Below are 22363 nucleotides of genomic sequence, written 5' to 3' on the forward strand. Positions count from 1 at the left end.
AGGAGAGCGAAAGGATTGCATTGCATTGCACCGTGGGGCCGGCCGACACGTGGGCCCGCATGGCGCGGTGGGGGTGGCCAGGTGGAGCGAGAGACGGGTCGTGGACCGTCAGCCGGACAGTGGGATTTCATTTGGGGATTCGAAAGGGGACTCCACTCGCGCGGTCGGGTCGGGTCGCATCGCGTGCGCCAGCCGTTCGTTTCGTGTCGGGAAGCCTTGCTCATGGTGCGTGTGCGAGCGGCTTTGCATGCCAAAACGGAACCCGCACGTTCAGTGATGTGTGTATATCCTCATTTCTCTTTCGTCGAGAGCTTTTGCTTTTGGGATGCCTCCCAATCGGGATTGATTATTTATCTTGTTGTCTACAAACATCTTTCCTCTTGGGGGCAGAAGCAGAGAGTTACGTTAATTCCGAGTAAACCCCACGAAGCCATGCGTTGATCGTCGTCCACACGCCATTACATTTATCGTCGTCGTCGCCGCCGCCGCCGCCGCAGCCTCAAAAAGGCAAAGTTGAGTGCCGCCTTCTTCGGTTATACACGCGATCGTAGACCATGCATGAATGAATCGAGGACCATGAATGCCTGCCCGTTCGGCTGGTAGAATTTTGGCTAAAATTAGCTGAAAAATACTGTTCTGGTTGAATGGCTGAATTGTTGTGAGAGGAAAACACTTTTCCGGCTGAAAAAAGAAGCCGAACAAGTCGAATATGGGGTAAGCCGAACAGGGACAATTGTTGTATACTATCTGGCCGGACTTTGCCTTTGTGCGCATTTGGAATAATCATTTCATTCTGAGGAAACAAAAGGTAAGGCCTCGTTCGTTTTGCTGAAATTTGACTTATACTAATGCTTATGCTGATTTGTCGTAAGAGAAAAATACTATTTGTTCGCTGAAAAATACTGCTGAAGTAGGATGTTGACGAGACTAGTACGTGTCCTTTGCATGCGTTTAATTGGCGCCTCGAGTTGGATCACATCGTGTGACTAGTCGATATCAAAGAATGGGCAATGTTTACACGATATACTCCATCCATCCAAAAAAGAGCGTCGTTTTTTACTTGTTTAACCATTCGTTTTATTCAAAAAATTTATATAAATATTATCTATTTTGTTATGACTTATTTTATCGTTAGAGATACTTTAATAATGATTTATTTATTTTATAATTTATATACTTTTTTGAATAAGACGAACAGTCAAACATGATGTCTTAAAGTAAAAAACATCATTCTTTTTTGGGACCGAGGGAGTACATATACTAATGATCCATTCAGACATTGAGTGGTGATCTGCTTATTTTCTCGGTCCCAAAAAATAATACACATCTTCATTTTAGACAAGTTAGTTAATACTAGGTTTAACTACATATATAAAAGGGAAAAGTCCATTTTTGACCATCGAACTTTTGGCGAAGTCCAAGAACGACCATCGAACTCTAAAACCAGTAATCTTTGACCATTTATTTTTTGAAACCAGACACAAAAGGCTATGGACTGCAGTCCACCTGGTTTTGACGCCACCTACACATGACATTCATAGTTCACACGCTGTCAGGTAAAATTAAGCCATCAATCAGGCATTACACATCATAGTTCCTAGTTTAGATGGTAGCAACATGAACTTAAGCCAACAGTCTGACATTACACCTCACAATCCATAGTTCAGATGGTAGCAAAATAAACTTAAGCCAGTATTCTGGCATTACACATGGGCATCACAGATACTTCAGATGGCATCACCAGGTGCTGGCAGAAAGAACATAGGGCCTTTGGCTGGTCTTCTAACCGGGAGCTTCTTTGGAGGGGATGGTCCTTGAGCATTCAAACGAACTTCAGCTTTTCCTGAGTTTATAGTGATAGACACACTTGAGCCAGCTTTGGTAAATGGCACATTGGAGTGCAGGTGCATAGTTGCTAAACCAGAAGGAGTTGTATCAACTTTGGCACTTGCAGATGTCTTGGCCAATGTATTTGAACCTCCAGCCTTGCAAAAGAAGAAATAAATCATTGAACACACATATCTTGTAGAATTTGATAAGCTTCCTCTCAACTAGACCATGTTTCTTTCCACTAAACTTCATTCCAATTTCAAACTTAGGAATTTGTTCCTTCTTATTAAATCTTGGACACTTACTAGTACACTTCTGAATATCCCCATCACTCATCTCTTCTACTGAATCCTCATCATCACTGCTGCCATCATATGGGGTCAAATTTTCTTCATCCTCTATCTCATACAAATTTGGCACCTCTTTGGGACTGTCCAATATGACTTCATCTAAGTTGGCTACCTGTCCAGCCTTTAACCTCCTTTTAAACACCGTGAACTTGGTCAGAATTTCTACAACTTCATCATCATCCTCAGAAGAACACTCAACACCAGGTAAGTAGTCACTATCACTGCTATCCCCAGACTTTGGATCATGGACAACTACTTGCTTGCCTTTGTCTTTTCTTGAATTTTTCCATCCCTCATCAAGTTGTATTGGTTGTTGGATCCCAGCTCTATTACCACTTGGAACAATGGTTGCACCTAAAAATTCATTGGCTACCTACACAGGCTGAGTATCCTCTTCTATCTCAGGTTCTTCATCATCCAATTCCTCCTGCACTTCCTGCTCATTCAGTGAGTCATCTTCGTCACTTGTTCCTTCATCCTCTTCATATTCACTGCCTTCGTCACATTCACTTTCTTCCAAAGCAATAGGTTCTTCAACATAGATTTTAGCTACCTCTTTATCAAATGGCATATCAAATGGATTAAGCACTCCTACTCCCCAACCCAACATACAAGCAAAACAACAAACAAAGCGACATATCAAATGCAGCAGTGCTGCTTCACCTCTTTATACGTTTTAATCCATAAAGGATATAATGGCAGCAATATACAAAAGGCATAATCTTTACCAATCTGGAAAGCTAATGGAAAGTACTACAAGCTTCTCATATTTGGAAAGTCTAATAAGACATTTAAGGGTTTCGAAAGGCCCCTACATCCAGTTCTGTCCAGAACATTGTCATAGCATGACACCTAATTTCGAAAATACATATCTCTGAAACTGCTTGAGATAAAATCATGAAATTTCATGAGCTAATAGATCCGAAGGTCCTCTACAACTTTGTAGTTTACCAAAACACTTATTTCAGTCTCTAAATAGCCCTAATCGTTTCCCCAAGAAAATCTACAGAAACTGTTCATCTGAAATCCGAGGAACAACATTCAAGAAACTTTTCTCCCCCACTAGTCCACCTATTCCCATGGCCAAAATCCACCCTAAACACCAAACTTGTGCAGAGAAGGGGAAAATCCAACTCACCTTGGTCAGCCACAAACCCTAGGGCGACGGGAAGGGATGGGAAAGGACCGATCCACATGCAAAATGCACCTCTTCTTGCTCCTATTGTTGTCCTCGATCTGATTTGCAAGTTTCACCCAAGGATTTGGTGCTGTAGAGGGGATTTAGGGAGTGGCAGCCATGGGAGAGAAGGGGAGGAGAGAGTAACGTGAGAAGAGGAGAGGGCTGGTTTGGAGGAGAAGAATGAGAGAAGGGGAGGAGTTCTGTCAAAACCAGGAATGTGTAGGTGGACTGCAGTCCATGGCCTTTTGTGTCCGGTTTCAGAAAATAAATGGTGAAACATTCCTGGTTTTCGAGTTCGATGGTCGTTCCCGGACTTCGCCAAAAGTTCGATGGCCAAAAATATACTTTTTCCTATATAAAAGGATGTTTAGTATCAATGAAAGATGCAATAATAAGGCACCTCGCCACAAATCAAAGCTTCTGCCTCTAGCCTGGTGGCATGGGCAAAGGCTTTATAAGACAATCGCACCACCACCGATCGTCTTCAGGGAATCAGGAAAGAAAAAAAAAAAACGCTTGCACAGCTTTGCAAAATTGTAGTACTTACTTGAGTGTGAGACTTAGATATCCATGGACACGTTACGGTGCAATCTGCTACGCCGTCTTGTCTATAGCTAGCTAATCGCACAAAGGTCCCTACCAACCTTCCCCAAGTGGAGTTTTTATATCTTTATTTTTACAAAAAATTATTGTTGTCATCATAAATATTTATGCTGACATCGAAAATAATGCTTTAATTGTAAAATTATTTCTAAAAATACATATTTAAATATTATTTTAATCCCTCGATTTTCAAAATAAAAGTTAGAAAAAACAATAAAAGCTTTGCCACAATTTTTAATAGACGATATAAAAGAAAAGAAGAGAGTTACAAGTATTTACAGGCCGGCCACAACTACTGAAAACGCAACCTGCACCAAAGAAAAAACAACTAGCAAAAACGAAATAAAGGAAACGAAGCACCGGGTGACCACCACGCCAACACGCACACACCACTAGAAGAAAACTAAACGGCAGCTGCTGAGCTGCACTTGTGCTTGGTGCCATGGCCAATGTCTTCTTTGCACATGATGGCAACTTGAGTTGGGTTAAGAGCTTTCCGTTGAAATTGCTTTCTATTTCTCTCCTTCCACATGTTCCACCAAAAATAGATGAAGCGTCTGCACCTCCACCAGTAAGCGTACAGTGATCCTGAGGTGTTTACTGCCTGTATTGCAGATAGTTGGAACCGTTGCTTCATGCTCTCCAAAACTTGCTTTGTGAATGGGCAATCTTTGCACAGGTGCACCGGTGTTTCTAGTTCGTTGCCACACAATCTACAATCCATTTCGTCCGTCCACCCCCTCTTCATTAGATTGTTTGCCGTTAGGATCTTCTTGTGCAGCAAAGTCCATGCGAAAAAATGGCATTTGTGCTCCGCTTTGGCCCTCCAGACGACTGAGATTTTGGTTCTGGAAAAAACTCCAACGAACTGAATTGAGGTAAGCACTCTTGGCGGAGTATTCTCCATCCTGTGTCCATCTCCATCTCAGTTCATCCTCTAGCGAATCATTGAGCTGTACCGAGCTAATGGCCTCCCAAAGTTTGACGAATTCTTTTACTTCTTCAGTTGTTTCCAGCGGGAAAATATGATCTATCCATTTCATGTTCGTCATCCCTTGCTTAACCATGATCTTTTTTCTTCTTGTCTTTCTGTAAAGGTTTGGTGCAATCGACTTCGTCATTGCTCCATTTATCTAGCTCGACATCCAAAATAGAGCTTTCTCTCCACAATAGAGCGAGCCGAGAGTCCGAGACCGAGCCAGAGAAGGTTTCGTGTCCGCCCGGGGCTACGGTGCATGCCCACATGCATATTCGTGTGCGCGCTCGCCTCCCAGGCAGGCTACGGTGCGAACCGGAGACCGAGCGAGAGGAGGTTTCGTGTTGCATGTGGGAGTCTGGATCGACCGACGACCGCACAGTGCCGTTGCCACCGCACCTAGCCCTCGCCAAGTCGACCGCTACGGGCAAGGCCTCCGATCCGCACCCTTGCCCTCAACCTCGCCAGGTCGCCGGCCGCCGGCAAGTCCTCCATCGCGCCCTTGCCCCTTGCCCTTGCCATGTAGCCCGATGCCATGCTGGACTTATCTCCACCGCGCCATCGGAAAGGTCTCCACCGCGCCGTCGGCAAGGACAACAAGCCGCTCGCCGCCGACTTATGTGCAATCTTGCAACCGTGATTTCACACCAGCGAGGAAATCCTGGCACCGATCCTGAAGAACCAAGCACGCCTCACTGCAATTGGCGGAAAGCCCAACCCAAAAACCACACCGGAGCTCCACTCTGCAGCCACAGTCGCCGCTCGGATTCAACGGCATCAGGGCAGCGAAGCGAAAAGGTGATCCGGCCAATGTTGCAGTAAGAATAGTTAACCTCAACAGACGACAGGTATGTATTTGTTTTAATGTCGTCAGAGTTAGGCATCTACCAGCGCGCGGCTGACGGCCAGCTGCCGGTCATAGCACTTGTGCAGGCACTGCAAATAAACCACGGCCAGCTTGTGAAAGAGGCCAGCGGCTTAACCACTGCAGAGTGCATTAAACCAATCACTTAAAGCATTATTTTTCAGCGTAGAAAATAGAATTTGGAATTTTGCGTATCTCTTATAGTAGATTTCAGTTGATGTTTTATTGGGCCAGGGCCTATAGGATCCAAGGACGATGATACAAGTTTCACACTGACCATGAAAACATTTAGCTTCGAAGAGCTCTCTGCTGCTAATGATAAGCCACGCGCGTCGTCATAGGTGTGGGTATGAATTTGTAACCCCGGTACAACGCACGGGCATATATCTGTCTACCTGTTATTTGGATGTTCTGTATCCTTCCAGCAACCCGAGCAAACAACCGATGCGAGACATAAGAAGAATCGAGTGTTTCAAGAGCTTTCAGCACATGAATTTTGAACCATCAAATTCTAATCTGATGTCTTTTAATTTGTTGTTTTATTTGTTACGTGGGCCGGTTGCTTAGGTGGAAAACCCAATCGTCTCGTCTAATTATGTATTGTGTTGTTCTTTTTCGTTGTTGCTCGATGATGAGCAATAACTGGGCCATAGGTCTGATGTTTATACGGGCCAACTGTCAATAGTTATGGGAGCCATCGAGCCTAGGAGAGCGCCGGCTCGCTGGAGAAGCCCCAAGACAGGCCGGGTCGTCGAGCCCGGGAGTGCGCCGACCCGGGAGGCCAAGTGCCCGCTTCTTCGGCCCATTGTGGTCCAATGCTTGAGAACGAGAGGGAGTATATGTATTCGAGAGAGAGAGACGAAGAGAGGAATCATCGAACAGACTTGTATACTTGAACCTTCTTGCTAAGCACTCTTCGTCTGGTTCCTGCCCCTTTGCTGTGCTATCAATCCCCAATTCCGATTCCTCTGATCCAAATCCCCTCTGCTGCTAACAGATCATCACAGGTAGCCGTAGCTACTTGCTCTGCCCAATCCAAAACGACGCCCACTCCAATCCAAGCAGCAGTCTCGTTCATTCCACAGGCACAGCGCACAGACAGACAGTTGTGCTCCAGTTTGCTTCCGATCCGTTCCATTATTTCCACTGTGTTGAGTGTTTTGTGTGCGTGCGAACATGGCGGCGGCGGGGTTGGGTTTGGCTTCGGAGGAGCAGGAGCAGCCGCAGAGGAAGAAGACGGTGGTGGTGGTAGGGGTGGACGATAGCGACCACAGCTACTACGCGCTGGAATGGACGTTGCGGCACGTGGCGGCCGGGGGCCGATCTCATTCATCATCGTCCACGCCAAGCCCTCGCCGCGTCCTCCGTCGTCAGCTTCGGCGGTCCTGGAACGAAATACAGATATATATCGCCGCCGATATATATGATCTCCGCACGTCGTCATCTTCCTCCTCTCCTCTTCTAGTCTTCTCGTCACCTTAACTACCTTCCTCTGTTGCATGGCATGTGTGCTCGATCGGTCAAGCCGGCGAGCCCATCAGGTACGTGGACGCCGACCTGCGCAAGATGGCCGAGGCTGTCGTCGCGTCGACAGGGCGCGCCGCGTCTGCCTCGCCAGCTCGGTGCACCACGCCCTGATCGAGGCGGCCGGTGGAAGGTGAGTCCAGGTACGTGCTGTGCAGCGCGGCGGAGAAGCGCCGCGCGGACCTGCTGCTGGTGGTGGGCAGCCATGGGCTACGGCGCCGTCCGGAGGCGCTGCTGGGGAGCGTCAGCGACTACTGCGCGCACCACGCGCATTGCTCAGTCCAGTCATGATTGTGAAGCAGCAGCCCAGGTCCAGATGAAAAATGCTTACTTGTCAGACTGCTTGCAAGCATGCGCTGATCGATGATCCGGCGGCTGCAAATTAAAGCCATTTGCCGGTTGGCGAGTGCAGTCACAAACCCAGCGTGGTACCATGTACGCATGTAGTACTCCCTCCATCCTAAATGGCTAAATTGTAAGTTACTGTGATTTTTCTAGACAGTAGTACAAGTTTAATGAAGATCTACAGCGACAGTCACCATGGTGGTATGGTTTTCACTTTTATAGACGCAAGACACTACTAGGCGAATAAGGCCCCCACTTGGGTCAGGTCGAATCGGATGGCCCATGATAATTAATGTATATGTAATTTTTTTTCCTAATAAGTTAAATTCATTATCTAATTCGATATATAGAATTGTCTTCTATAGAAGAACTGGTTTATTTTAAGACAATTGGAGTATATATCGGTACCTAGCATTGACCTCAACCTATGGTCACGACCGGATGTTTCGCATCACTGCCCGGCTGTGAGATTTCCATGGATATGGATCTGGGTCTCTTGTTTGGTCTTGCATGCACGGATCCGACTGTCATTTAGACGATGAAGTCACTTGGTGGATATGAGGCAAACAACGCTATATATTTATAGTAGTACCTATGGTGAGGACCGGATGTTTCGCATCACTACTCAGTTGTGAGATTTTCATGGACAAGGATGTGGGTCTCCTATTTGGCCTTGCATGCACGGGTCTGACTCCCATTTAGACGACGAAGTTACTTGGTGGATATGAGGTGACCAACACTATATATTTATCGTATAGTGTGTTCCCGACATCGCACAATACATGCCTAGCTTCTCTTTCCAAAAGCATGGCGTGCACTACCCTTTCATTGCTAGGACACCTCTTGATCACTGTATTGCTCGTCCTCGCTCGCGGCATTATCACAACCGGTGTTGTCATAGCTCCACCTCCCACTCCTCTACCTCTTCCATGGCTACGTGCACCCTCTCCGACTCCTCGTCCTCCGGGTCTTGGGGCCCCTGCTCGCACTCCTCTTCTTCCTTCCCCTCGGATAGGCACTCCGCCTCTAACTCCTCTTCCTCGTCCATGGTTGGGGGCACCTTCTCCAGCTCGTGTTCCTCCACGGCTAGGAGCACCCCCTCGTAGTCCTATTCTTCCTTCTCCTCAGGTAGGTGCTCCACCTCCCACACCTCCTGTTCGTCCTCCGCAGTTGGGAGCACCTCTTCCTACCCCTGTTCCTCCTACTCCTCGGTTGGGGGCTCCCTCCCGCGGTCCTATTCTTCCTCCCCCTCGGAAGGGTGTTCCACCTTCTACTCCATTTCCAGCACCACAGTTAGGGGCACCCCTCCCATCCTCTCCTCTTCCTCCAACTCGTGCTCCTGTACTTCCTCCCCGTCGGAAGGGCGCTCCACCTTCGTCTCCTCCGCTTCCTACACCACAATTAGGGAAATCTCTCCCGTGCCCTCCTCCAGCTCATGCTCCTGTACTTCCTCCCCGTCGGAAGGGCGCTCCACCTTCGTCTCCTCCGCTTCCTACACCACAATTAGGGAAACCTCTCCCGTGCCCTCCTCCAGCTCATGCTCCTGTACTTCCTCCCCGTCGGAAGGGCGCTCCACCTTCGTCTCCTCCGCTTCCTACACCACAATTAGGGAAACCTCTCCCGTGCCCTCCTCCAGCTCATGCTCCTGTACTTCCTCCCCGTCGGAAGGGCGCTCCACCTTCGTCTCCTCCGCTTCCTACACCACAATTAGGGAAACCTCTCCCGTGCCCTCCTCCAGCTCATGCTCCTGTACTTCCTCCCCGTCGGAAGGGCGCTCCACCTTCGTCTCCTCCGCTTCCTACACCACAATTAGGGAAACCTCTCCCGTGCCCTCCTCCAGCTCATGCTCCTGTACTTCCTCCCCGTCGGAAGGGCGCTCCACCTTCGTCTCCTCCGCTTCCTACACCAAGATTAGGGGCACCCCTCCCGTCCCCTCTTCTTCCTCGACCTCGTGCTCCTGTACCTCCTCCTCGTCGGAAGCTCACTCCACGTCCTACCCCGCGGTCTAAGGCACCCATTCCGTCTCCTATTATTCCTCCCCCTCGGAAGGGCATCCCACCTTCCACTCCTCCAATTCCTGCACCACGGTTAGGGGTACCTCTTCCGTCTCCTCTTGTCCAGCCCCCTTGCACTCCTATTCTCCCACCCCCTCGAAAGGGCGCTGCACCTTCTAGTCCTCCACTTCCTCCACCACGGTTAGGGGCACCATTTCCATCTCCTCTTTTTCCTCCCCTCAACTAGGGGATCCCCCTTGCACTTCTGCTCGTACGACACCCGGCTTAGATATTGCTTCTGGTTAAATCTACATTATTTTGTTATTATTTACTATTTGTACCGATATTAACAAATAAATGTAAGCATTTTCATTATTTTTCTGCATGGAGTATATGTCGATGCACATTTCCTTGTTTTGATTGATTCCCAGCTTGATTTGTGTTGGTTTTAATTACTTAAGAAAACACGTACAGATGTAATAGCGAAAGTTCTTATAGCATCTCCAAGAGATGTTCTAAATCTCTCTGTAAGATCCAATATTGCTATTTAGGGATAAGAAAACGTCTCCAACATCCTCTCTATCCCCTTCTCTAGTGTTCCCCATCCTGTATCCCAAAAGGCGAGTGCCGTCTCTCGCCATCCAGGCTCGCTCCTCCCTCCCAGCGCTCCCCGTCTGCTGCACGCGCCCCTCTCCCGCGCTCGTCCCCTTCAGGTGCACGCCCTTCCCGGCCACGGGCAAGCCCGCAGCGGACTTTGGCATCCACGGGCTGTACGTGGCCCATCTACGCCATGCCGTGGCCGCCAGGGCCTTGCCCGTGCAGTGCTCGGCGACGACGTATGCCTTCCTCTCCGTCGTGGGGCGGCGGGCAAGTTCTGTAGGTACGAGTGGCAGAAGAAGCATCAAGCATGGCAGTTGCTCCAACATGGAGCAGCTGGACGAGTACTTCGCGCTCGCGCTCAAGGCGAGGCACGACGACCCAGCTGGTCGCGATCCTCGCGGACGTCGGGATTATGCCGTCGTACACCGAGACGTTAGCGTCAGTGACGCCATCGCACGTACAGGAGAGACCGGGTTCACGGCGAACCGGCCTGGAGTGCAACCGCGACGCGGACGGCGAGGCGCAGCTGTTCCAAGTGTACCGGTGCATGGACTGTGGACAGGGAGGAGAAGGAGCTCATCGCGCTCGCCATGCCCGACATGTGCACCGACGTCCGACGGTGTCAACTGTCAAGAACTCAAGATGCCCGTCTTCTGATTCTGACCGTTGTTTGTAAAACGCATGCAGATATATAGTTCTGTACATGTGTGCATGCTTTTTAGTAGAAAAATCTGCAGGTTTTGTTATTGCGCTTGCCTTCCGCCCTGGTCTTAATTTGTTCCGTACCATTTGTAGTTTCTTAAAATGCTAGACTAAATAGGATCTCTCTTTTCACCAGGAGGAAAAATCAAGGCATTTATATCACGCTAATTTAAACGCGTTATTAGTAGTATTGTTTAAACAACGCAGGCTGTCAGGCTCTCGATGATTAAACTCCTATAATGCAGTTATTAGTTACTACCAAATACAGTATGCAATTTATTAAACGGAAATCAGTCAATTATTTGGCGTGACAGTTGCCAAATCAGCATTTCATTTTCACTGCACTCTCCCCTATTTAAAGGCTCCCCCTCCTTCTCAGCATTTTCCACAGCGCACAGCACCTCCACTCCAACCAAAACCCCCTCATCGATCAGACGATCACCCATCACTACGCGTCATCAGCCATGGTGCTCACCATGGCCTCCGGCCAAGAGGACTCGCTCCTCCTGCTCCTCCTCCCAACCACCTCCCCTCTCCCGCCCCTGCTGGCCGTCTTCCTCCTAGCCGCCATCCTCCTATGGCTCTCCCCCGGCGGCCCCGCGTGGGCGCTCTCCCGCACCCGGCGCCCGCCGTCGGGCCCGGCGGGCGTGGTCACCGCGCTCTCCAGCCCCGTGGCGCACCGCACGCTGGCGGCGCTGTCCAGCGCCGCAGACGGCGGCAAGGCGCTGATGGCGTTCTCTGTCGGGCTGACCCGCCTCGTGGTGTCGAGCCATCCCGACACGGCGCGCGAGATCCTCGCCAGCCCCGCATTCGGCGACCGCCCCGTCAAGGACGCGGCGCGGCACCTGCTGTTCCACCGCGCCATGGGCTTCGCCCCGTCGGGCGACGCGCACTGGCGCGGGCTCCGCCGCCGCGCACCTCTTCGGCCCGCGCCGCGTCGCGGGCGCCGCGCACCACCGCGTCTCCATCGGCGAGGCCATGCTCTCTGACGTCGCCGCCGACATGGCGCGCAACGGCGAGGTCTCCCTGAGGCGCGTGCTGCACGCTGCGTCGCTCAACCACATCATGGCCACCGTCTTCAGCAGGCGCTACGACCTGGCTAGCCCAGAGGGCGCGCTTCTCGACGAGATGGTCACCGAGGGCTATGACCTCCTGGGCACCTTCAACTGGGCTGACCACCTGCCATTGATCAAGTTCCTCGACCTCCAGGGCGTGCGCCGCCGGTGCAACAGGTTGGTCCAGAAGGTTGAGGTGTTCGTCGGCAACATCATTCAGGAGCACAGGGCGAGGCGCGCGAATGGAGGAGTCGACGAGGATGAGTTCATGGCCGACTTCGTCGATGTCCTTCTTGACCTCGAGGGAGAGGACAAGCTGTCAGATTCAGACATGATCGCTGTTCTTTGGGTAAGATCGATAGCGTCTAGTTTGCATGTTCATTCACATGTATGTTAAATTTCACGTTCATGCAAAAATGGTTTGTTTTTGTGTTTGATCAGGAGATGATCTTCAGAGGCGCGGATACCGTGGCAATCTTGATGGAGTGGATCATGGCGAGGATGGCGCTGCACCCGGACATCCAAGCCAAGGCGCAGTCCGAGCTAGACGCCGTCGTGGGCACTCGCAGCCTCGCCGACGCCGACGTGGCGAACCTCCCCTACGTGCAGAGCATCGTGAAGGAGACGCTGCGGATGCACCCACCGGGCCCGCTCCTGTCGTGGGCGCGGCTGGCCATCCACGGCGCGCACGTCGGCGGCCACCTGGTCCCCGCGGGCACCACGGCCATGGTGAACATGTGGGCGATCGCGCACGACCCCGCCATCTGGGCCGAGCCGGAGGAGTTCCGCCCCGAGCGGTTCCAGGAGGAGGACGTGAGCGTCCTCGGTAGCGACCTCCGCCTGGCCCCCTTCGGCGCCGGCCGCCGCGTCTGCCCCGGCAAGATGCTCGCCCTCGCCACCACCCACCTCTGGGTCGCTCAGCTGCTACACAGGTTCGAGTGGGCCCCTGCAGCGGCCGGCGGCGGCGGCGGTGGCGTCGACCTGTCGGAGCGCCTCAACATGTCGCTGGAGATGGCCACGCTGCTGGTGTGCAAGGCCGTCCCCAGGTCCCAGCAGGCCTAGCTAGCTAAGCGGCCGCTGTCACGGTGCATGTCTCCATGCATGCCGTCGTCACAGTGTGTCTCCATGCATGCCTCAGCTACTCCAGCTTGTGGCTTGCTAGTTTTGGATGTCGAGGCCGGAAATAATGTGGTGTGTTCGACTGTTGTATGCATGCGTCATGTTGTTCTCACGACCGAAATATGGCGTGTTCGCCGGCCTTATAGTGTTCATGCTGCGATGTTGGTTGGAGGTTGTTGCCTTGTGTCATTGACAACGCATATGCTGAACGTCACTCCAGCAGTCTGGCACCATCCAACGCGCGCCTACTCCCTCCCTCTGTCCAAATACATAACAAGAAGCATTAATATTTATATGATGCATAATAAATATTAATAATACTAATTGTGGCGTATATCTACATAATAGCTAGATTCATTTATAGAGATACAGATACAAAAATGTTGATATTTTTTTTTCCATAAGGTTAATCAAATTTAGAAAGAAAAATTGTTACTCGTCAGGGTAGCTCCCCCACTCACCATGTGCACAAATAAAATAGTGTTTCTTTGCCCACGCGTAAGCGCGTTTGCACTTCTTCGTACGACTGGTTTCTTTTATTCATCCGCGACTGAATTCTCGGTTCGGTGCGTCTGGAGCATCCTATTTTCGTTCTGACATGTATGGTTCGGCAGCCACAATGTTCTCGAGTTTGATTTTGCTACGCCACTAGAGCTGCTCTCAGGAAGTAAGATGTGAATATGGAGAACGTGCGTGGTAACATGGCCGCATGCATGCAAGAAGAAATGGTTTGTGCGTGTCTATCGAACTGTAGAACACTTGTATGCGGCCTGTTTGTTTGGGCTTATTTAACTTATAATCCATGGCTGAAAGTACTATTGACTGGTTTGGTGTGAGAAAAAAATATTGTTCGTTAGGTGATAAGCCCTGACAGGCCCTGTTCAGTTTACCCCATATTCGGCTTGTTCGGTTTCTTTTTTCAACCAGAACAGTGTTTTTCTCTCACAACAATTCAGCCGGAACAGTGTTTTTTAGTCAGTTTCAACCAAATTTTAGACCAGCGAACAGATCCTTGTAAGCCAAATACGACCAAACGAACATGCTGATGCTACTCACACTCTGTCGTCTATCCCAACTCGGTCGTTAATCGTGTGCTTCATGCTTTGTTGGTAGAAACAACTAAGTGCTCAAGTCTTGTGCTGACTGCTGATGCTGGTCGTCCTATAGCTGCATTGGATGTGGTTTATTTTTTTCCATGATCTTCCATATACATTTTTTAATCTTTTCTTATGCAATCTAATTCTTGATTGTAAAAACTAAAAAGAGCGCAAATGGTTTTGGCCTCTCGACGATGTTTGTCAGATCGTGTGCTATTTTTTAAAATCTTTTCCTTTTACTAGAGTTGCGAATTACTATGGTACAAGATTATATAAGATTATGAGTTTGAGCCATTTCTTGTAGGCAAAGGGAGCCAAAGACCGGTAAAAGATTAAGGTCCCGTTTGGCAGAGCTTCACTTCACTAGTAAAACCTTTTTTTAGCTCTATGAACAGTTTCACTGGTGGAGCCGAAGACGTTTTGATAAACCGTTTGGCAAAATGGCTTCCCTGTAAAAGCATGTTTTAGGGGCCTGAAGGAGGAGCAAGGAGAAGACACTTTTTTTTTTGCTCCATCCCACCATAAATAACTGTGAGAGCATGTTTTTAGGGGCTTCACCAGTGAAGCCATTTCACTTTACCCTGTTTGGTAGAAACCGGCTCCAAACGGCTCCGGAAAATGAAACTGGTGTTTGAGTCAAAGTCAACTCTAATACAAATGCATTACTGCCGAGAGAAGATTAGTTTACTTTCTGCGTACCCAGTGATCCTGAAAGTTGACTCGTGGAGAAGTCAGTGACTGTAAATCCCCTTTTGTTAATCAACGCCTCGATGTGGCTCAGATCACGATCATCTTAGCTAGGAGTATGTGCCAACAGATCAACCGGCTTATCAACTTGAATCTACAGTATTTTTCTCTCACAATAAATCAGTTTCGACCAATTTTAATACTAGCCGAACATGCCTCAGAAACGGCCATAGCTGAAGATGCAAAATGGTGCAGCAGTTCAAGACCTGTGAGGTCAACGCCTACACTTTTCAGATATGTGTTGTGGTGCTCTGCAGACTGCAGTTGTTGTCAGGGCCACCACTAAGAAATGCAGGAAAAATTCGAAGTCCAATACGGGGACAATGAGCACTGTTTCGTCCAAGGAAACAGAGAGCTGGGCGCCGAGTAATTTTTTTTTTTGTTCAACTCCTCACGCAGTCACGCGAAGTGATGTACTCATGTGTTACTTTCGAGGAAGCAGCCATCTGTTTTGACTGTTTCACAGTGATTCTCGCACTACCCGCTTGTTCACGTTATCACGTAGTCAGCTTGCAGGCTGCAGATAGGAGCTAACTACCATATTCAAGCTCCTACTCTAGCAAGTCTCCTAATCGATCTCTTACTCTATTTTTAAGAATTTGGGGGTACAAAATCAAAAGTACAATACCCCAAATTCTCCTCTCAAAACCTACTCCAGAGATTAGGATAGCCCTAGTTTCTGCTCTGTAACACCCTCGATGTTGCACACTAAATCATTTACTAAAACATGTCATGAGCATCATATTTACGTGTTAATCCATGTGATAGAATGTGTAGATAAATTTTTTGTAATTTAAAATGATCAATAAAAATGTTAAATGAAAGTTGATTCAATAGTTCAGGTATATCAAGTAGGGTTTAAAACCAATTTTTATTAAGCAAAAATACTATAGAACATGTGTGTGATACTTAAATAAAGTTTGAAGTACAAACTTTATAGATTACAGTGAAATACTTGCTGTCAAAAAATGATATTACTAGCTAACATTTCTACTACCCTAGAAATTACAAATTGAAATCAAGTTCAGCTAAAAAACTTAGAAAATTTCTAAGTCTGTCAACAGCCAGACATTGCTATGTTTAGCAAATTATTTTGAGAGATTGGGTTAAGGGGTGGTGTAGTGTTATAGCTCAATTTGGTAGTCTCATATGACATCTTGAGCATGGTGAAGATGGTTTGGCTCCTGAAGCAACCATTTAGTCGTTTTGGGCGCTTTAAAATTCGTGCACGACACTACCTCGGGATGGTTGGCGTTGTGCGCACGGCCACCCCATGCTGCCACACTGGGTCGGTCGGGCTGCCTAGGCTTGGCCGAGGCCGGCCACAGCGAGCCGCTGGCCCCGCGCCCTACTGCCCTGCCTCGCGCTGCCGCCATTGGTGCCGCCACGGCCGTGCTGCGCTGTCGTCGCCTCGCCGTCGTGTCTGCACCCCCCTACGGCTCTGCACCCCTATCTGCCCTGCCGGTGACCCTACCGCTACTGCGTGCGCGCTTGGCGTATCCGCGGTATCGACACATAGTCGTACCTGTTGTCGCCTCGCCCATTAAGGCATGGCAGTCGCTCGTGCCATGTCGGCCGCGGACGCGCGCACGCCTTGTTCGTAGCGCCTGCGCATGTGCGTCCTGATCGCGCCGCTCGCGTCCCGCCAAGGCGAGGATGAGCCGAGCTCACCTGCCACACCCCATCTCTCTCTTTATCCCTCTACGGTCGCCACGAGCCGCGACATCTAATTTACCCAGCGAACGATCACCTCTATTCAATCCATCGTAGCCACGGCTTCACCATCATGTCCTCTCGCTGTCCGACCCTACCCAGTCTTGAACCATGCACGACCAAGCTCCAATTTGGAGTTTTGCTCGGCGTCGTGCCGATAAGGCCGCGTTCGGCCATGGACGAGGGCAACCCTTCTACCCTCCCTCCCGAGCCAATTCACTTGTGCCACCAGCTTCACCTTGCCTCCCTCTCCACCTTGCGTACGTCAGCGGAAACGCTACCGCCTCCCCATCGTCGCTGACGCGACCGTGCCATCGCGGTGCGCCGCCGCATAGCTCGGCTGCACGTGGCCAGCCCTCATCCGTCATCCTTTGCCCTAACTGTAACCTCAGCCTGGTCCAGGGTAGCCTCCTGATGCTCATAGGCTAATCAATTAGGCCTGTAGCTACCCTAGCCCACCGAAACAGTGGCACCACCGTCGTGGATGACCGCGCGCCACTGCAGCCTTCCCCAGCCAGTCGTGTCACCCTACACCGTCGCTTAGCATAGCCGCTCAGGTCAGAGATGGTGATCAACCCGTTAGGTGGGCCCGCGCAGGTCCTAGGTGGCCGGCGTAGGCGCTCAGTGCCACCGCTCGCCACGCCGCCATGCACTGAGTTACCGAGGGTGCGTAGGTGAATTAGGGAAAGGCTAGGGGGTTAAGTGAGAAGATTTGATAGAGGAGAAAATAGTGTTAGTACTTAATTATAAATTAGGAGGAGTTCGAGGTCTCTTTTGCAAAGTCATCGAAGCGCGTGGGATTCCCTGGCGTGGGCCGGCCTCGCGTGGGCCGCGCCTGTGGGCCACCGTGCGCGTGCTGTGTCGTGTGGACCACGCGGAAGAATTTGTTTTTCTTTTTCATAAGGAATTAGAAATAGTTTTCTAATTTATTTTTTGAGCTGATCTTTGGTAAATCATATAAAATCATGTAGGTGTCCAAAAATTATGAAACAAATTTTGCTAGGTTCCTAAAATTGTGCTATATATGTTAGTGCATTTAGTTTATATATGTACATGTTGATACTAGGAGCTATTAAATCATTTAAAAATATTTAATATTGTTAGGAGAATTATTCTATGAATTTTTGCGGTAAATTGGTGATAGCTTTAGCCCTAAAAATTTATATCAGCATCATGGTATTATTATGTGCTCACTATAATTTTTATAGCTTTAGAATCGACTAAACATTAGGGTAGTTAAATGCTCTTTGTTTCAATATACATTAAATCATTAGTAGAAACAAAGATATATCCTTTATTTGTAAAGCTAGGTGTTTGTTAGTTGAATCCAACACCTTGCTTGATAAAAATGATAGTTAGCTTAGAACCTTAATCATTAGAGCTAGCTTAATAGCTTAGTGTGCGTATTCTTAGTTAGGAGTTGCTATTGCTTAAATGCTAAGTGTTGTATCATCATCGCATGCATGTAGAAAACGAGTTGGCGGAGATCGTGACCATCGGCGATCATGAGTTCGAGGAGATCGTCGAGGAGTAAGAGAAGGAGATTCTCATGCAGGAGAAGGTCTCGGAGACGCCACTGACTGACTCAGCTGACACCGCGCCTACCCAAGGCAAGCCCCGGTGCATAACCCTTATTTTTTATAATCACTAAGATATATATATGTGATGTGTATTTACATTACATGAATTTTATGAAAACCACATGCATAGATATAGCTGTCCTATGAGTCCTACTAGTACAGGTTCGAGTAGCTGCTATGCTTAGGTTTTCGATAGCGTGAGTAACCTGCTGTTACTCACAGTAGGTGATTATTATCCAGAGCAAAAAATGGAGATATGGCAGGGATATGGTATGGATATTGGTGGGTGTAACAGGTTATGTCCCATGGCTAACGGGGCTTCGCTTGGTTACACTATTTTTTCTATTCGTGTTGATTAAGGATCGTCCGTTGCTGTGGATGATAGTCAGGACATAGACTTATTATCCAGATCACATACTTGCTTATAGGAGCGGGAACGCTCGTTATGATTTTGTCATGGGTTTCGGCTCTTTTTGAAGCGACTGATTGGAGGCGGGAAAAGATGGAGGTCTAAGCACCATACTGAGACAGGGTCTCAAGTGTGGGGCTTGAAGTCTAAGTTTGGATGGGAATCTAGACCCCATGACAGGAGTGGAATGGGTTGGTCTTGTGTTGTGTCTGGGGTACAAACGGGATATGTGTTTCGGGGTACCCAGCTAGGATACATTGGTTTACGAATCACTATTTCCGTGAGATGGTATGACTTGGCTATGGTCTAGCACCTTAGTAAGTACTGGAAGATGAAAGATGGTAAAATAGTTTTGATGGCTCAACCCTTGCTTAAAAGTAGAACATGTGCTTACCTAGAATGGTTAGCTAATGAAGTAATCATGATTGCTAATAAAACTTGACTGTAAGGACGAACTATTAGTAATGCTTTTCGCAAACAAAAAGAAAATAATAAACCCATATTGCCTATCATACTCCTTGGAGTCAGGAAACTATTTTCACTAGTCGGGTAAGTCTTACGAGTACATTGTGTACTCAGGGTTTATTTTACCCCCTTGCAGGTGCAGTTTGAAGAGTAGCTCTTGTGTAGAGGATTCTTCTGGTGGGTATAAATAGATCCTTGTATAGTTTCCGCTAGATGCTTATTTTCATTTTGTTGTTTAATTATTGCACTCTGAACTCTGGTATTATAATAAATAATTTCTAAGAACCCTTGTTGTATGAAATGGACTAAGTATTGTAAGCTCAAACTCGTTATTGGATTCTGGATGTAAAACGTGGATTGTTTCGAGTTCTCCCTTAGGGTGTGCTCGACGAAACTGTCCGATGTAGCTCTCTTTCGAGGTGCTGAGTGTCTAGTGGAAGACGAGCGCCTCCGGAAGTGTGTTATTTTGGGCGGTTCTACCACATGCTCCCATCGTTGTTTCCCTTGTGCCCCTTCGGATCGAGTCCCGAACCCTATTCTTCGGACCCTGCCATCCAATCCACCATGTAACGCTCATGTCGTCCCTGAGCTTCAGATCCGGTGGCCCTCCGTCCCTGACGTCGGCCTCCCTCCGTCTTGGAGGGGCTCCCTCTTGCCTGACGTCCTGTCTCTAAACGCAACTACCTCCTCCCTGGATCCTACCCTATCCCGATGCAGCCTTTACCACGACAGAGTCCCATCTCCCGATGTGGCTCCTTCCTCTCGACCTTCCTCCCATTTCCCTCCATCCTCGGCCTCTCTCCTATACCCTGCCTTGGTGCAGCCTCCCCCACTGACCTCCCACAACTACGGTGCCCCTCCACCACCATGTGCCCCTCCCCTAACCGCCTCCACTGCTGCTCGAAGATCTAAGTTGAAGTATATACTTTATTTTTAGTTGTTTATCAGTGTAGTTACCGATATACATGTGATATTTAAGTGGATTTATTTGATACAATTGACAACCAATTTATATTTAGGATTCATTTGATTTAATTGATATTTCATTCCTACGTGCCAATTAGCGGATGATGGTAGCACATAAATACGATGTGATTTTTTGGCGATTCCGAGCAGAGCTCTACTGGGAGAGTCTGACTAAAAGTCTAACTTTCCTCAATTTGACACTCCCATGGACTTATGTTCGCAACCATCCTACTTTTAGGGGGCAATGCTAGAGTTGCGAGATGGATGGATCTTGGCTATATCTAACTCATCAACCATAGTTTTCAATGTTTTTCGTGTGGGCACCCTTGACTCCCAATGAAAGTCATGTTAGACAGTTATAAAAAAAAGAGTCATGTTAGACCGTTCACGGCCTGAGGAAGGCTAAGTGTAACTATTTTTTTTTTCTTGCGAGTTAAGTGTAAGTGTGTAACTACATTTTACTCCTATAAGACGCAGGGAGTACTAAATTTCATTTTATATAAAAAATGATTCAAAACACATTTATTTGAATGAGACAATATATAAAATGACTGACTTAACCAATGGTTAGTGATTTTCCCCCGTGCTGTGATTGAATCCATTGGACCACTCCTGTTTGCTATAATAAAAATTCTAGCTCCAAAGATATCTATCATGCGATTTATATATTGTTTTAACCATATACTCCATCCGTCCTAAATTATGTATAATTTTGGTTCCATAGATACATACATATGTATTTGAATATAAACTATGTCTAAATAAACAGTAAAAACTACGTATAGAAAAAACTAGACCTAAAATTCGGAACAAAGGTAATACTATAGTTTGAAACTTAAGTACAATTTCAATTACATGTAGTCACTCACTCATTTATGATGCAGCAAGTTGCCCCTCATCTAATAGCATTTGTATAAATCAGATTGAAGATTGGTTCCTAGTAGTATATGGACAAGTCTCAACAAACTTTAAACTTTAAAATACGCATGCATCAAATTAAAGCGTTTTTTCCAGAAAAGAAAGAAAATATGTAAAAAAGGCAACGATATATATATATAACACATGGGGATATTTACCATAACATTATAGTAAACCACTTAGTAAGGAGTTACTATAATCTCGTAAATTAATATAGTAATTATTGTAACTCAAAGTAGCTACAGAATAAGTTATTTTATAACCGACTAGAGGGTAGTAGTTCTGTATATATGTTTGGACATTCTCCAAAATTAATTGACACAAAGGAAGATACAGCACCACCAGTCGATACAGACAGGACAGGACGCAGGGGAGACGTGCCTCCTAACGATCGATCGATCGATCCGATCAGGCCCTCTTGACGGGGTCGAAGTTGGAGACGGCGACGACGGCGCCGACAATGGCGACGAGCACGACCCCGCCGGACACGATGCTGAGCAGGAAGTTCTTGAGCGACGGCGTGAGCGACTGCGCGGCCTCCGCGACGTCCGGCACCACCAGTGCGGCCGCCAGGGCCGCCGCGGTCAGCCCGGCCGCCGCCTTCTCCTTCACAGACGACGCCCGCACGACCGTCATCCTCGCTGCCCTCGGCCGCGCCTGCAGGGGCCGGAACGACGACGCGCCGAGCGGCTTCCTGAGCCCGGCGACGGACAGCGGCGCCGCGACGGCGGACAGAGACGCGGTGGCGGCCATGGCAAGCGAGCGACACAGTGATCGATCGAGCTCACGAGCGCGCTGGCGTGTTCTTGGAGCGGGGAGGCAGGACCTGAGCAGGAGTGGGGATGGTTGGCGAGGAGAAAGGCTAAAGTAGGTTGGGTCGATAGGGAGGAGCTTGTTCGACGCGCCATGTCAGCGTGGGAGTTCGACGTGGGGCGATGTGGTCGCGCCATTGCAGGATAAGGCTTATCTTGAGGATGCGGCTCCGTGGCTGTGGTGTGCTCGTGTGTGAGGTTTAGATTTTGCTGCTTTCTGATTTTCATGCGTACGTCCTTGTTAGGCCTCGTTTAGATTGCGAAAAAATTTCAACCTGATGAATAGTATCACTTTTGTCTTATTTGACAAATATTGTCCAATCATGGATCAACTAGGCTCAAAAGATTCATCTCGTGATTTCCAACTAAACTGTGTAATTAGTTATTTTTTTACCTACATTTAATACTCCATGCAAGCGGCTAAAAATTGATGTGATAGAGAGAAAGTGAAAAAACTTGGAATTTGGATGGCATCTAAACAAGGCCTTAGTAACTTTGGAAAGGTAGGTTAGG

General features: G+C 48.3%; 1 protein-coding gene and 2 pseudogenes across 1 annotated transcript; 2 read left to right on the forward strand and 1 right to left on the reverse strand.

Moving 5' to 3' along the window:
• The first annotated feature begins 6980 nt into the window (after positions 1 to 6980).
• On the forward strand, positions 6981 to 7619 carry LOC136549227 (uncharacterized; annotated as a pseudogene).
• Positions 7620 to 11433: 3814 nt separating this feature from the next.
• On the forward strand, positions 11434 to 13199 carry LOC136550574 (cytochrome P450 78A5-like; annotated as a pseudogene).
• An 8043-nt stretch (positions 13200 to 21242) lies between these two features.
• Positions 21243 to 21900, reverse strand: LOC136552903 (uncharacterized). Its single transcript, XM_066544476.1, has one exon. The coding sequence runs from the start codon at positions 21789 to 21791 to the stop codon at positions 21447 to 21449; it is 345 nt and encodes a 114-aa protein (XP_066400573.1). The 5' UTR covers positions 21792 to 21900; the 3' UTR covers positions 21243 to 21446.
• Positions 21901 to 22363: the final 463 nt, after the last annotated feature.

This window comes from Miscanthus floridulus, chromosome 4 (assembly GCF_019320115.1).
Source record: "Miscanthus floridulus cultivar M001 chromosome 4, ASM1932011v1, whole genome shotgun sequence".
Classification (NCBI taxonomy): domain Eukaryota; kingdom Viridiplantae; phylum Streptophyta; class Magnoliopsida; order Poales; family Poaceae; genus Miscanthus; species Miscanthus floridulus.